This window comes from Cavia porcellus, unplaced genomic scaffold (assembly GCF_034190915.1).
Source record: "Cavia porcellus strain 051 isolate PalLab524CR breed Dunkin Hartley unplaced genomic scaffold, mCavPor4.1 scaffold_7, whole genome shotgun sequence".
Taxonomy (NCBI): Eukaryota; Metazoa; Chordata; class Mammalia; order Rodentia; family Caviidae; genus Cavia; species Cavia porcellus.
Window position 1 is genome coordinate 74,185,853 of NW_026947490.1, and position 12,883 is coordinate 74,198,735.

Below are 12,883 nucleotides of genomic sequence, written 5' to 3' on the forward strand. Positions count from 1 at the left end.
TCTGGTTGCTCCCTTTTCTGCCCAGGTGTTGTCCATCCAGGATTGGGTTAGTTGGCTAGTCCTTGCCTTTTTTGCTCCATGCCGGGAGGAAACAAAACATAGAGGTATCTTGGAGTTGACAGATAATCATGCCATTACATCAAAGGGTGGCGTGGGGGTGCCACATGGTCCAGTGTGGGCCTGCTTGCAGGAGTTGGTGGAGGGCGGTGCCACACAGCCCCTTGATTTCTTTTGTTAGTGTTTTCGATTGCTTCAGCTCATCTCTGTGTCTGAGATCAGCCTGAGGTATAAACTTAGTCTCCAGTTCTTTTCTGAGCCTTTCCTTCAGCTGTGATTGCCCTCCTTATGTAATTATTGTTGAGTATCTTACTCTTTAATGTCTGGCTCACAACAGGGGAAAAGAGAGGAATGAATGTAGTATCAACAAAACTGTCTACTTAAATCCCCAAGAAGTGCCTTCTCTTGAATGGGAGTGTTTGAAATATGGGGAGGAATGTGACAACTATTACCAGCAAGGTACATAGGCCTTTGACCTATAGTGGCAGGAAGTGACTAGAGAGTGCAGACCTCTGATCTTTGGAGAACAAGATTCTTTTGCCTGTATTCATTCCTTCTAGTTGTGTGAAGGTTGTATGTGGGCCATGGATTAGGGCAGCAGCTAGGTACCTGCTAATGTGATAAGATCAGAACTGATAAGATTAACTTGCATTTTATAGTACAAGCTTTCAAATAGACCTTTCAAGCCTTTAATAGAACTCAGAATTTGAGTGCTTATAGCAAACATATTCTGCCAGTGATTACTGAGCAGTTGGAGAGTAGGGTCCTTGAGGCTCCCAGAATTATCTCCTGTCATTTGTTGTTTAGCTCTTGTAATTGATTGACAATATACAGACTTTGTCCATCAACAGGTGAATGGATAAAGAAGATACAGTATGTACACTCAAAGACCTATTGCTGTGCCATAAAAAAAATAAATGAGTCATTTCTGGAAAGGTAGATGCACCTTGAGATCATCATGTTGAGGTGGATAAGTCAGACACACACGCTTAGGTATCACACGGTTTCTCCAAGGAGAGAAACTCAGAATATAAATGAAGAGCAAAATAGAAACTGGATGCTGGGAGTTAGGGAGCAAGATCTTTCTCAAAGGGACACGGTATCAGGAGATGGAGGGAGGGAGGGAAAGGAGACGAAAAAGGAATCAAGGTGAATCATGTCCACGTACCAACTCCACACAAGAGATTAGCATTATGCCCTGAAAACATGCACAAAAAAGAATAAAAGAGGACAGAAGGATGGGTGGAGGGAGGGAGGGGTGGAAGAGAAAGGAAAAAGGGAATTAAGATGTACTATGTACCTGTGCAATTCCCCACAAGGAAGGTAAACATTATGGCTACAAACATAATAAACAGTAGGGGAAACATTTAAAGAAATGAAACAGGTGTTTCTCTAATACATTAAAGATCAAAGAAATTAACTGAAAAAAATATTTTATGAAATTTTGTTCACTATAAACAGATTGACTATCCAGCACACTTAAAATACTAACATAGCAATGAAATAAAGTTTGAATTAGTCAAGTATAAATATCCTATATAACGTGTTGGTAGATGTTACTATTTTAGTGTATTTTGGTCTATGGTCTGGAAAATTACAAATAAGGAAAGTCTTTATTTTGGGTTTGCTTTTCTTATAAGTTTCTGCATCAGTGAAAGACGCCTGCAGCCACTTGGCACTTTATTTCCCGTTACAGCTCGTCACAGCCACCCTAGATGGGAAACTCCAGCTGTTCTTGCCTGAGTGACTGTTGGCCGGAGGCACCAGGAGAGAGGGTGCAGCATAGTGGGAACACAGAGCCTCAGCACCTCACTGCGGAGACTGGTGTGGGCTTGCTGTTGGAGTCCCTTTCCACAAGGCCTTCTGCCCAGTGTGCACCCCACTAACTTGATGGCTGGCTGAGTGTCCCCATCCCTTGAGGGTCCCTCCTTGAACAGCGGGAATGGCTCCTAGTGCTTTTGCACAGACTGAAGTTAAAGCAGAATATTCTTCAATAAAAAATAAAGTAGCGTTTGTTTCGTCATTGGAGTTTGAAGAGGAGGGAGGAAAAAAGAAAAGTAGGGAGAGAGAGAAAGAAGAGAGAAGTAGAAAGGGAGGGAAATATTGAGGGAGGGAGGGAGACAGAGAGGAGAGAGAGAGAGAGAATACATGAATACATTTAGGCCTGCTGCATGTGCTGTGCTCTCCTTGGGGAGCTGCGGCCATCCCAGTGGACATCACAGTGCACATCCTGGCTCCCAGACTTTGCTGCTGTGATTGATGACCCGGCCACCTGATGCTGAGTCCTCCCAACCGCCTGGACAGGTGCCTCAGATCCCAGCGGTGTTTTTAGGACTCCACTAACATCCCAGAGCCAAATCCTTACGGTATCTTAAAAGACTCGGGATACTTCCGGGACATCCTCAGTTCCAAGGCCGCAGCGATATGCAGGGGGAGGGCTCCTAAGCCCTGCTAAAGGGTCCAGACCTCCTACAATCCTGCCCTTCCATGAAACGGGGTGGGGAGTGAGCCACCTGAAGGGCAGCTGAGCTCCACCTGTGCGATTTTCTCAAGGAAAAGAGATTAACTACCTCCCAATAACCTCCTGGGGGCTCCTGGAGCCTTTACAGGAATTTTCTCACACTGAACATGCATATGAGTAAATCCTTGTGCCATTTTTGAGAAATAAATGTAGAATGACTATAATTTCTATAGCGCAGTTATTTAAATATGTTTATGCATTTATTTTCAATACAGGGGCTGGGGATTTAGCTCAGCGGCATAAGCACCTGCCTTGCAAGCAGGCAGTCGTGAGTTCGATCCCTGGTACCGATAAAAAATGAAAAAAAAAAAAAAGATATTTTCAATACAAAGTTTTGCTTTGTGAAAGTGAAATTCATATAAAACAAGTTAATATAGGAATGCAGTTTAGGGCAAGGAAGGTTATAGAATTGTGTTTAATATTTTAAATTTTGGGGCTATTGTTTAAAACTATTTTAAACTGTGATAAAATATATGTGCCATGAAATTTACCATTTTAATTGTTTTTAATGGTACAAATCAGTAATGCCGTGGCTTACGGATGAGGTCCAGGATGAGGCTATGGGGTGAGACTGCACCATGGCTGTGTGACCCTGAGTCCTGCCACTGGCTGGTGTGGGGATGACCGGCCTACTGAGATGGAGGACCCACCCTGGGCGTGGGGGGCACCAACCCAGCGGCTTGCAGCCTGGATGAATGAAAAGGGGCAGAAGCAGGGAACCACACTGCTTCCTTCCTGCCGTGCCCTGAACTTTCTCTCCTCTGCCATACCGCCCTGCAGAGCCAGCCAGCTATGGACTGAATCTTTTACAAACTGTGAACTACGATCAACCTTTCTACCTTTAACTTGTGGGTGTCGGATATTTTGTTCCAGCCATAAGAAAGTTAAGACGAGTAGTGTGAAACGTATTTACGTTATTACAAAAATGTTACCACGTTCATCTCTGAAAGTTTTTCAGTTTTCAAATTGAGAATCAGTACTCATTAAAATGCTGACTCTCTTCTATTCAGCTCTTACCCCAGCCACTAGCAGCAACCATGGTACTTCTGTGTCTATAGATTTACCTACTCTATGGATCTGGTTGGTGTTCAGGGAAATCACATAGGTCTTGTCCTTTGCACCCACCTTGTGTCACCAAGTACAATGTCTTCATTGTTCATCTGTGTCATAGCATGTTGCAGACTTTCCTTTCTTCCTATTGCTGAGCAATAGTCCACTACATTTGCTTACACATCCACCCACTGGTGGATCTTTGGACTGCTTCGGCCTTTTGGTGGCTGTGGACAGGATTTGCAGTTGTGTCCTCAGACTCTGGATTTGACTCTTGGGTGTGTGGTCAGGCATGTGGTTGCTGGAGGTGTGATAATTCTATTCTTCACATCTCGGAGAGAACCATGATGTTTTTCACGGTGACAGCACAATTTTGCATTCCCACAGAAGCACACAAACATTCTGTCACTTTTAATATGCCCAGTTTTATCTTTGGCTTTCAGAGGAAATACTGCTTTCTGATTTTTGCATATGCTTTTTTGGTTTTGTGTAAGTTTTCTCCAAAGTGGACCATCATTCCAAATACGCCAAATTGACTCTATGAAAAAAAAAATCTAAATAATAATTAGTGACTGAATGGTATATTAAGAAAAACTTGAATATAAAAAATTTCATTATAGAGTTTGAAGGGAAAACAGGACATAATAAACTTAGAAGAACAGCTGCTAAGAGTCATGTGAGTTCCACACAGGGTATGCCCATGAGGACTTGTTGTGACAGCCATGGCCAAGAGGGCAGAGGGCAAAGGAAGTGGGGAGCCCTGCCTGTGGACCCCAAAGGTTCCTGCTGGATCAGACTTGTGATCTTTAGGGCAGAGTAGGTGTGGCTGCTGTTGGCTCCCTTAGAACTGTCTCTTGATGCTTTGGTTTTACAGTTTTATAAGATATTTTATGCACTGACCATGTATAGTCATATGAATGTGTTTGCTGGTACCTTCTCCAGAGAGAATAGTAAAAACAACATAATTACATAGACTTGATCAAAATAACAGCACAATTACATAGATTTGATTCTACTTTGTCACCTCTTTCACAATAGCCTGAGAAGTTTGATAGGCTTTATTATTAATGTTATCTTCACTGACCAGATACTTGGCAAAAGCCTGGCCATAGAAGGAGAGGTGCTGTGATTCATCTGGGAAGGCCTCCACTGTAGCTCAGCATCCTAGACCCAACCAGACTGGGAGGAGGTCTCTTCCTAGGGCTTAGAGGAAGGCACATTCCAACTGGACGTCATCAGGGCAGGGACAAACTCCAGGAGGCTGATTTCTCAGGACTTCAGGTGGCCAGAGAGGGGTAGATCTGGATGTGAACCAGGTCACCTTGCAGCTGTGGCTTTCTGCTTCATGAAGGTCACCCACAGCAGTAGACACAGGAACATAAGAGGCCATGACCAACTGCCACCCACTTTGACCACCACACTGTCCCCTCTACACTGAGTCCGATTCTGCTGGGAAGAAGAGGAATGAGCCACAGTTCAGTCTCAGCCTCTCAGTCTCTAGCTGTTAAGGATATTTTTGATATTTGAGTAGCAGTGTGATTCATGTTCTGTGGCATGTGCCATGGGCTTGCACAATGTTGACACATCTGTATTTTTCTAGACATCAAAGCAAGAATGTGATTGTGGTCCCGGGCCTGGCCACAGAGGGGTGGTCTAAGACTTCTGGAATAAAGAATTTCTTTTATTTTTGACATTTCAAGTCAAAAGCATTCTCTGCAGATGTGGGAACTTACTCTTTCTCCCTAGCTTCGGAGAATCAACTTCTCATTCTCAGCCTAGTAGAGGGGAGTACCTGGGTGCTTCCCCTGAGGCTGGGATAGCTTCCTTGTGACTGGTGGCCTGATGGTAGGAGAATCCAAGTGAAAGGAGAGGCATTGGCACCCGAGATCCTACATATACGGCCAGCAAGTAAAAACTTGCCAAAACTCTTATGCAAACACCCAGTGGATCTTTGTGGGCATGTGATTATACTGAATCATTTAAAATGACCAATATTCAACTGTTTGTGACTAGAAGAAGGAGCAGTTTCATGTGATTCTTCTGAGTATTTTTTTTCATAAAAAGGAATGGGAACCCTGCTCTGTAAATTGCATTTCTGATCACTGAGACAAAATACCCAACACTCAAAGGAGAAAAGGTTTATTTAGCTTACAGTTTGCAGAGGTTTTAGTCCATAATTGGCTTGCTCCAAGGCTGGGTGACACATGTCAGAGGGATAACAGTCCATAGCAGCAGAAGACATTAAAAGAGAGAGAGAGAGAGAGAGAGAGAGAGAGAGAGAGAGAGAGAGAGACAAGCTTCTTTTTGTCCTTTATTTTGTATCCAGTCAACCAGGATTAGGGTGGTGCTAGTCCAGTCAGTGGACTGATTCACTAATACCCACCCTTAATCCCAGCACTGCACTAGGAATTAATCGCACACACTAGATTTAGCCACTTCAGAAAAACTCTGACTGCATGAGGCTTTGGGGGGACATCTAGATACAAACCATAACACCTATCTCTCTCCCTCTTTCCTTCTCACTTCTCTTCTTTTACACCAAGCCTTTCTTAGGGATGATTTGCATCAGTTCCTTGTTCTGTAAGTGCCTACTCCAATACTGACTTTGCCACATGAGGCTTTGTAGTACTCTGAGCTCTCTGTTGCTTCAGCACCAATGAGATGGACTCCAAAATCTAGAATCTAGAATGTGTTACTGATTCCTAGTGCAGTGCTGGGATTAAAGATGTGTTATTAGTAAATCAGTCTGCAGGTTGGACTGATACCACCTAATCCCAATAGACTAGATACAATATAAGGGACAGAAAGAGGCTGTCTTTATTGTGCTCTTGTTGCTTTTGCTGTCTTCTGCTACATGAGGTTGCCCTCTGTCACCCTGCCTTGGAGCCAGGCAGTTATGGACTATACCATTGCACATCATGGAGGATATACCGTAGAGATGGGTCATGAAAGCACTGCACACTAGGGAGATGGACCAGAAGAGTACATGACACATTTTGGGAGCTCTCCCAATGACCTTCAGGCAAGAGGACCGCATGATGAGGGGCTGGCCCAGTTGCTGTGGACCTGGGACAGGATTGTCAGGTATGCATTTCCAGAATGTTCACCTTTGATCCACATTTGGTGTCATACCTGTTATACCGTGTGTCAGAAAACTACCACTTACTCCATTCCTTTCTTTTACCTCAACATATTGCAATGTATAATTTCTTAAGAATTCCCCTGGAATTTATACCAAATCTTTGGATATATCATGGCAAGCAAAACATTTGAAATCAACTCTTTCAAGAATGGGGAGCAGAGGAGAAATGGCAATGAGTAGCTTTTCTCCATGGACATTCATGAATTTCAGAATGTAGTGATCTATGCAAAATGCAGTGACCTTGAATGTCTGACCTGTGATAAGTATCATGTAGTCTAACGTCTAGATAGCACCAAATAGCCTGAGACACTGCCGTGTACACAAACTGTCGTGAAACCAGGGCTTGAGAAAAATGACCTTGGGCTTTGAAATAATACAATTTGTAGACAAACTACAAATCAGGAAATATGTGACTTCTTTTTGAATTATTTCAAGCTAAGGATGGTGTTTGCTGTGGGTTGTGATATCAAGAGGAAATAGAAAATGTTGGAGAAGTCTTAAGATGGAGTTAGTGTGCACAATCCTGTGCTGTGATGGTGCCACAGAGCTGCTGCATCATACCGAGCCTCTGACTCCAAGGTAGGGGCACAGTACTGGCTCCGGTGTGGGGCAGAGTCTTTGAGGTGCTATATGCGCCTGGTATTTTTTACTGCTCATTCTGCTTGTGGGTTATGAACCCAGCTATCTGATTTATCCAGCGCTGAGCTCAGATCTGTACTGAGCTCTTCACTTCAGTGGCTTAAGTGCAAATTTCAGTGCCATTTTAATAGGTGTCCAGTACAGTCCTCCATAGCATCCAGCTGATCTGGTCAGAGATAGTGTCCTGGTGATGTAGAAATGAATTCTTGTCTTCATGAATGCCAGAGTCCTATCTGTGGATTGAGGCAGCAGTTCAAACAGATACCCTAAGCTTGGTTCATTGTCTGCACCTGTCTTGGGGGTCCCTTCCATCAACAGCTCCCTCAGACACCCCCTCCCCAGCTGGGCCTCAGTTAGCATGGTCACTTTGCCCTCTCCCTCCCCCCTAGCCCCTTCTGGGCAAGAGACTACATGCCAGGGTGAGAATAAGGCCACGAAAACGTGCTTTCAAGAATACAGCTTTGGGCTTATCATGCACCAGTTTCCAGATCAGTGCTGGATCCTCAGGGGCACAGGATTCTCAGGTAGGAGAACATATATAATGCTAAAGTTTTTATCACAATGTTTTTGGTTTAGTATGCATGTATAAAAAGAGAATTTAAGCTTCAGTTTGATTTAAAAAATATTTTTACTGTGGTATAGTGGGAAATCCTTTACTTATAATTTTCATTATTTTCTGGTATGAGATATTCTTAAATATGGTTCCTTATGATCCTTCCATCCATCCATCCACACTTCCTTCTGCCCTCTTTCTCTTCTTCCTGTTCTCCTTCCTTCTCATTTGCTTGGCTTTGGCGTTAAAATTAACCAGATGGTGGCATTTCATAATGAATTGCTGTTTTTTAAAAGAAATTTTAAAGTAGTTATACCTGTGTCAAAAATAAATTGTTTCATTAAAAACTATTGTAGGCTTTTATATAATCAGAAAATCTCTTAAAAATATTTTGCTCACTTATGTAAGTAATCTTATTTTGTGACTTTTAAGGTTAAATTATAAAATAAGTGTACATTAATATTTTCATAATTACTTATTCATGATGTGTTTAATTTTGACAAGTTTTAAATGCATTTTGTTTTCCATTTTTCAGACTGATGCAGATGGCTTGATTTCTTACTGAATATTGATGTTCAATTTTGTTATTGGAAAGTACAGTAGTTGCCTGAAATATTACATTTAAATACATTTAGCAATACTCAGTATTTTTCATTCCAACAAGGAAATTAAGGAGATTAATATGGGTGATGTAAATTGAGTACTGCAAATAGACCTCATGTTATGCATGAGGCTGTATAAATAGGATTCTGTTCGTTACTTCAACAACCTTTTTCTTTCTTGGTGTTAATATCCTATTTGTATTAAAATCTTACGAAAAGGAGTTGATTGTGTCTTTATGTTACTGCGGTCGTTGGTTCTGAACAGAAAAGTGGACTTTCAAAGTGTTTCTAAGCCTGAAATAAGAAATAAAATTGTTCTAAGAGATTAGTTACAAGATTACTGAATTGAATTTAGGAAGCCAGACATGAAGTCACCCAACCAATAGCCAAAGCTAAGATGCCTGTGTAGTTGTGGAGTCACTACCACATTTGAACATAGAAGATAGGTCTCCTCCATAATACCGCACTGCCGAAGACACACAGCCAGTGACATCCAGGGGCCTGTGAGATCAGACATGTTCACTGCACATCAGTGACTCCTTACAGAAGCTAGTGACTATTCATTAGTCGCATTACAATCCCTGAAGAGAGACGCTGGAAGAACATGATTTGTCCTGAAGGAAGTATTAAAACAAGCAGCTGGGCTGAGTATCCACAGCAGTGGTGTGAAGCTGAAGTAAACCACCCAGATGGAAACCACCTGTCACAGCAGCCCAGGGCTGTGAAAAGAGGGCGTGTTGGCCCCAGGGTGAGGGTTTGTTCTGAAAATCCCTTAGCTCACATTATACACAGTTTTAACCATAGACAAAAGTGACATATGTAGAAAGACAAAATCAAAACTAAAATTGCCTGTAAATCTGACTTACATACTAATAAGTGGTGTCTAAGTAACGAGTTACTAAAACCCAAGCTGTTGGTCTATTTCTAGGTTTAAAATAAGAACTGGATCCTACAGAGCATATTAAAAGAAAGTTTTTACTAACATGCCTGATGACCATGGGAGTTTTATGAAACATCCGTTAGAAGAAGAAAGAACTTAAACAAAAGAAAAAATTGGTAACAAACTTGTTTAAGATAATATTGTCTTCAAAACATAGTTTACTCCAGTGACAGAGTTGAGGGCCAGATTATACACACTCACTTTACATCTATTAGTATGTAATGACAAACTTTGTAAGTTGGAAGCAAAATTTCAGCTTTGGAAAAATGATGTCAAATATTGCTCCCACTCATGCATAGTTGGTGCTGTAATTTGCATCCTCATGAACAAAGAGAAATATCTGCGTATCTTATGAAGGAATTCATTGCTTTTTAAATTTTTAAAGAAATTCCATTGAATTAGAAACCCTTTTCTTTGTCATGAGAAAACTACCAGCATCATAAGAAAAATGAAAAAGTAGAATATATAGACTGTCCACACACTTGAAGCTCATCCAAAGAAATCATTTTTTTCCAGTTTTTATTTACTGGCAAAACAAGACACCATTCTGTCAAAGGGCAGTGTGGCAACCCACCCCCTTTTGTAGTCAGGGGGTTCAAGAAGAACAATTAAATATAGCACACAGAATTTACAGATTACTTTATGATGGTCACCCAGAGTTAAATACAAGAAAGTACAGAAGATCTGTGCACAACACTAAAGACCCGAGGAAATCCAGCCGAGGGCCTGGATCCCACAACAGTGTCCTACATGAGTCCATCTGAAGACCTAGAGCCCATGACAGTGCCTCCTATGAGTCCAACTGGAGGCCTAGAGCCCACAACGACTCATGCAAGTCTGTTTTAGGAATCTGTGCTGGGAAGGCCCAGACATCAGCAGTGGTAGCTAGAAAAATCTGTGCCAGTGGGGTAAAGGATCTGTGCCAGCAGGATGAGGGTTCTACACTGGAGCCCAGAAGTGATGCTCAAAATAAGGACTCCACCGAAAAGTACCACAGCCATCCTTGGAGATAGTGAGGTCCCAAGCTCCGCCTACTATGAGAACAGCCAAATACATAGCAGAAAGCCAGCATGACAAACCTTCCTGGAGATTAAATAGCACCTATCTTCCCCTCTGGAGCCAGGAAGTGATGTGCAAAGTAAGGACCAGAGCTCCTTAAGGTGAACTGCAGCCATTCTCAGTGACAAGGTCCTGAGCTGCTCCAATGATAACAGCCGAATTCATATGGGGAAGTCAGCATGACAAGCTCCTCCAGGAGAGCCAACAGCTCCAGACAGCAACATTTAGGAGAACCCGCAATGCCAGTGCTCTTCCTCTCAACATCCCTATGCTGGCAGATTTCCTCAGGTGGGCCCTCTATGCTCAGCACCATGCTGATTTAATTCAGCTGGTGTTAACTTGCCCACCAATTTTTATTCCATCACACCCCGCCCTCCGCAACCGTGAGATCCTTCTCAGGATTATGGGGACTGCTATGTGGACAATGTGATTGATAGAGAGTCACAAGCTTACAGAGATATGAGAAACGTGCTGTTGATACAAAAGCAAAGGCATGGATCAATGGAACAGAATAGAGGGCGTGGAAACCACCCCAGGGACATTGAGACATCTGATCTCTGACAAGTAAAAAACACACACTGGCGGGAAGATGTCTCTGTAACAAATGGTGCTGGAAGAACTGGTCACACATGTGCAGAAGATTGACTTTAGATTTATATCTATCATCATATTCTGAAATAAAATCAAAGAGGACCAAAGACTTGGATATTAAAACAGAAACAATTAACCTGGTGCAAATTAAAACTCTTGAAGAAATGGTTTTTTGAACAGAGCCCAAATTACACAAGAAATAACATTCAGATTCAACAAATGGAATTCTGTCAAGTTAAAAAGCTTTGGCATAGCAAAGGAAATAACCAATAAAGTGAAGATACAAACTACAGAGTGAAAAAATGTTTTGCAAGCTACTCCTCTGACACAGAACTAACATTTAAAATATATAATGAACTAGAAAGTGTAGGTCTCCCAAAATAAAAGTATTGATAAAAATTGGCAGTTGAAATAGATACTTTTTAGAAGAAGTAAAAATGGGTAATAAATACCTGCAAAGTGTTTAACATCATTGACCATAAAAGCGATGCAAATTAAAACATACTGAGATTTCATCTTACACCAGGAAGAATGGCTACTTTCAAGAAATCAAATAACAGGCAATAAGGAACACCTATAAACTGTTAGAATATAAACGAGTACAGCCACTATGGAAATTGGAGGTTTCTAAAAAGCCAAAAATTCCATTAAATCCAGCTACTCACTTTTTAGGTATCTTCTCAAAAGAATTAAAGACATCACATTAAAAGAATATGTGCATACCCATGTTTACAGCAGCACAATTTATAATACGTAAGTCTTGAAAGTGGTACATTGTCCATTAGCAGATGAGTGGATGAAGAAAATGTATTTATACACAATGAAATATTGCTCAGCCATAAACAAAGATAAATTTCAATCATTTATAGGAAAGAGAGTATACATCAAGGCCATAATGTTAAGTGAAATAACTGACACACAAACACAAATATTGCATGATTTCTTGTATATGAAAAATCCAGAGCATAACTAAAGAAAGTAAAGGAAAGACATTACAAAACAGGAAGATGTGTCATGTAGAAATGGGAAGTACTAGGCATGGGTGGGAGGGAGGAAGGCAGGGGAGGGGAAAGGAAAAAGCATACAGATATGTTATATGTAAGTTCTAAAGCCCCACGATAAAGTCAGTCATGTACAACAAACACTTTCTTTCGCAGAAAATAAGACTTAGCCTAAAAACCTAGCCATTGCTATTCTCTTACTTGGCGGCTGTTCTGCAAGGCAGGTAAGGCCAGGATTGCTGATTAGGGCTGGCATACTTTTTTTTGGTAATGGGAATTGAACTCAGCACCTTGCGCTTGCCATGCAGGTGTTGTGCCCTGAGCTATACCCCAGCCCAGGGCTGACGTTTTTGATTTTTAGTGTGCAAGGCTGATCATTTTCTAGTTAGGGCTTACTTTGGGGAAAACACAGAATATACTAATAAATGATTGTGGCCAATTCATCTATAAAGGTGATGTAAAAGAGTTTTATGTGCAGGAAGAAGATGCCATTTAAAAACTGAAAAGACTCTGGGAAGTGTTCAAATGCAAAATATTAGGGGCTTCCTGTGCATTATGTTTTACTTTTCTTCTTTGGTTAAGCATCACAGAGAGAAAAGGAGTGAGCCTTCTCCGACCTGCTGGGTGGAGATGCTCCAATGCTGTGGTGCCATGCTGAGACTTGTGTGTCTACTGCTGGCTGGAAATACCAAGTCCTGGCCACAACCATGGAAAATGGAGCTATCTGT

At 41.6% G+C, this 12,883-nt stretch overlaps 1 protein-coding gene across 1 annotated transcript in view; it reads left to right on the forward strand.

Moving 5' to 3' along the window:
• The window catches only part of Wdr27 (WD repeat domain 27), a 241,592-nt gene extending 239,525 nt beyond the window's left edge, over positions 1–2,067 (forward strand). Inside the window, exon 26 of the mRNA XM_063253857.1 lies at positions 1,754–2,067. Within this exon, the coding sequence (XP_063109927.1) occupies positions 1,754–1,804 (51 nt within the window). The 3' untranslated portion in view covers positions 1,805–2,067. The remainder of the gene's footprint in view (positions 1–1,753) is intronic.
• The last annotated feature ends 10,816 nt before the right edge of the window (positions 2,068–12,883 follow it).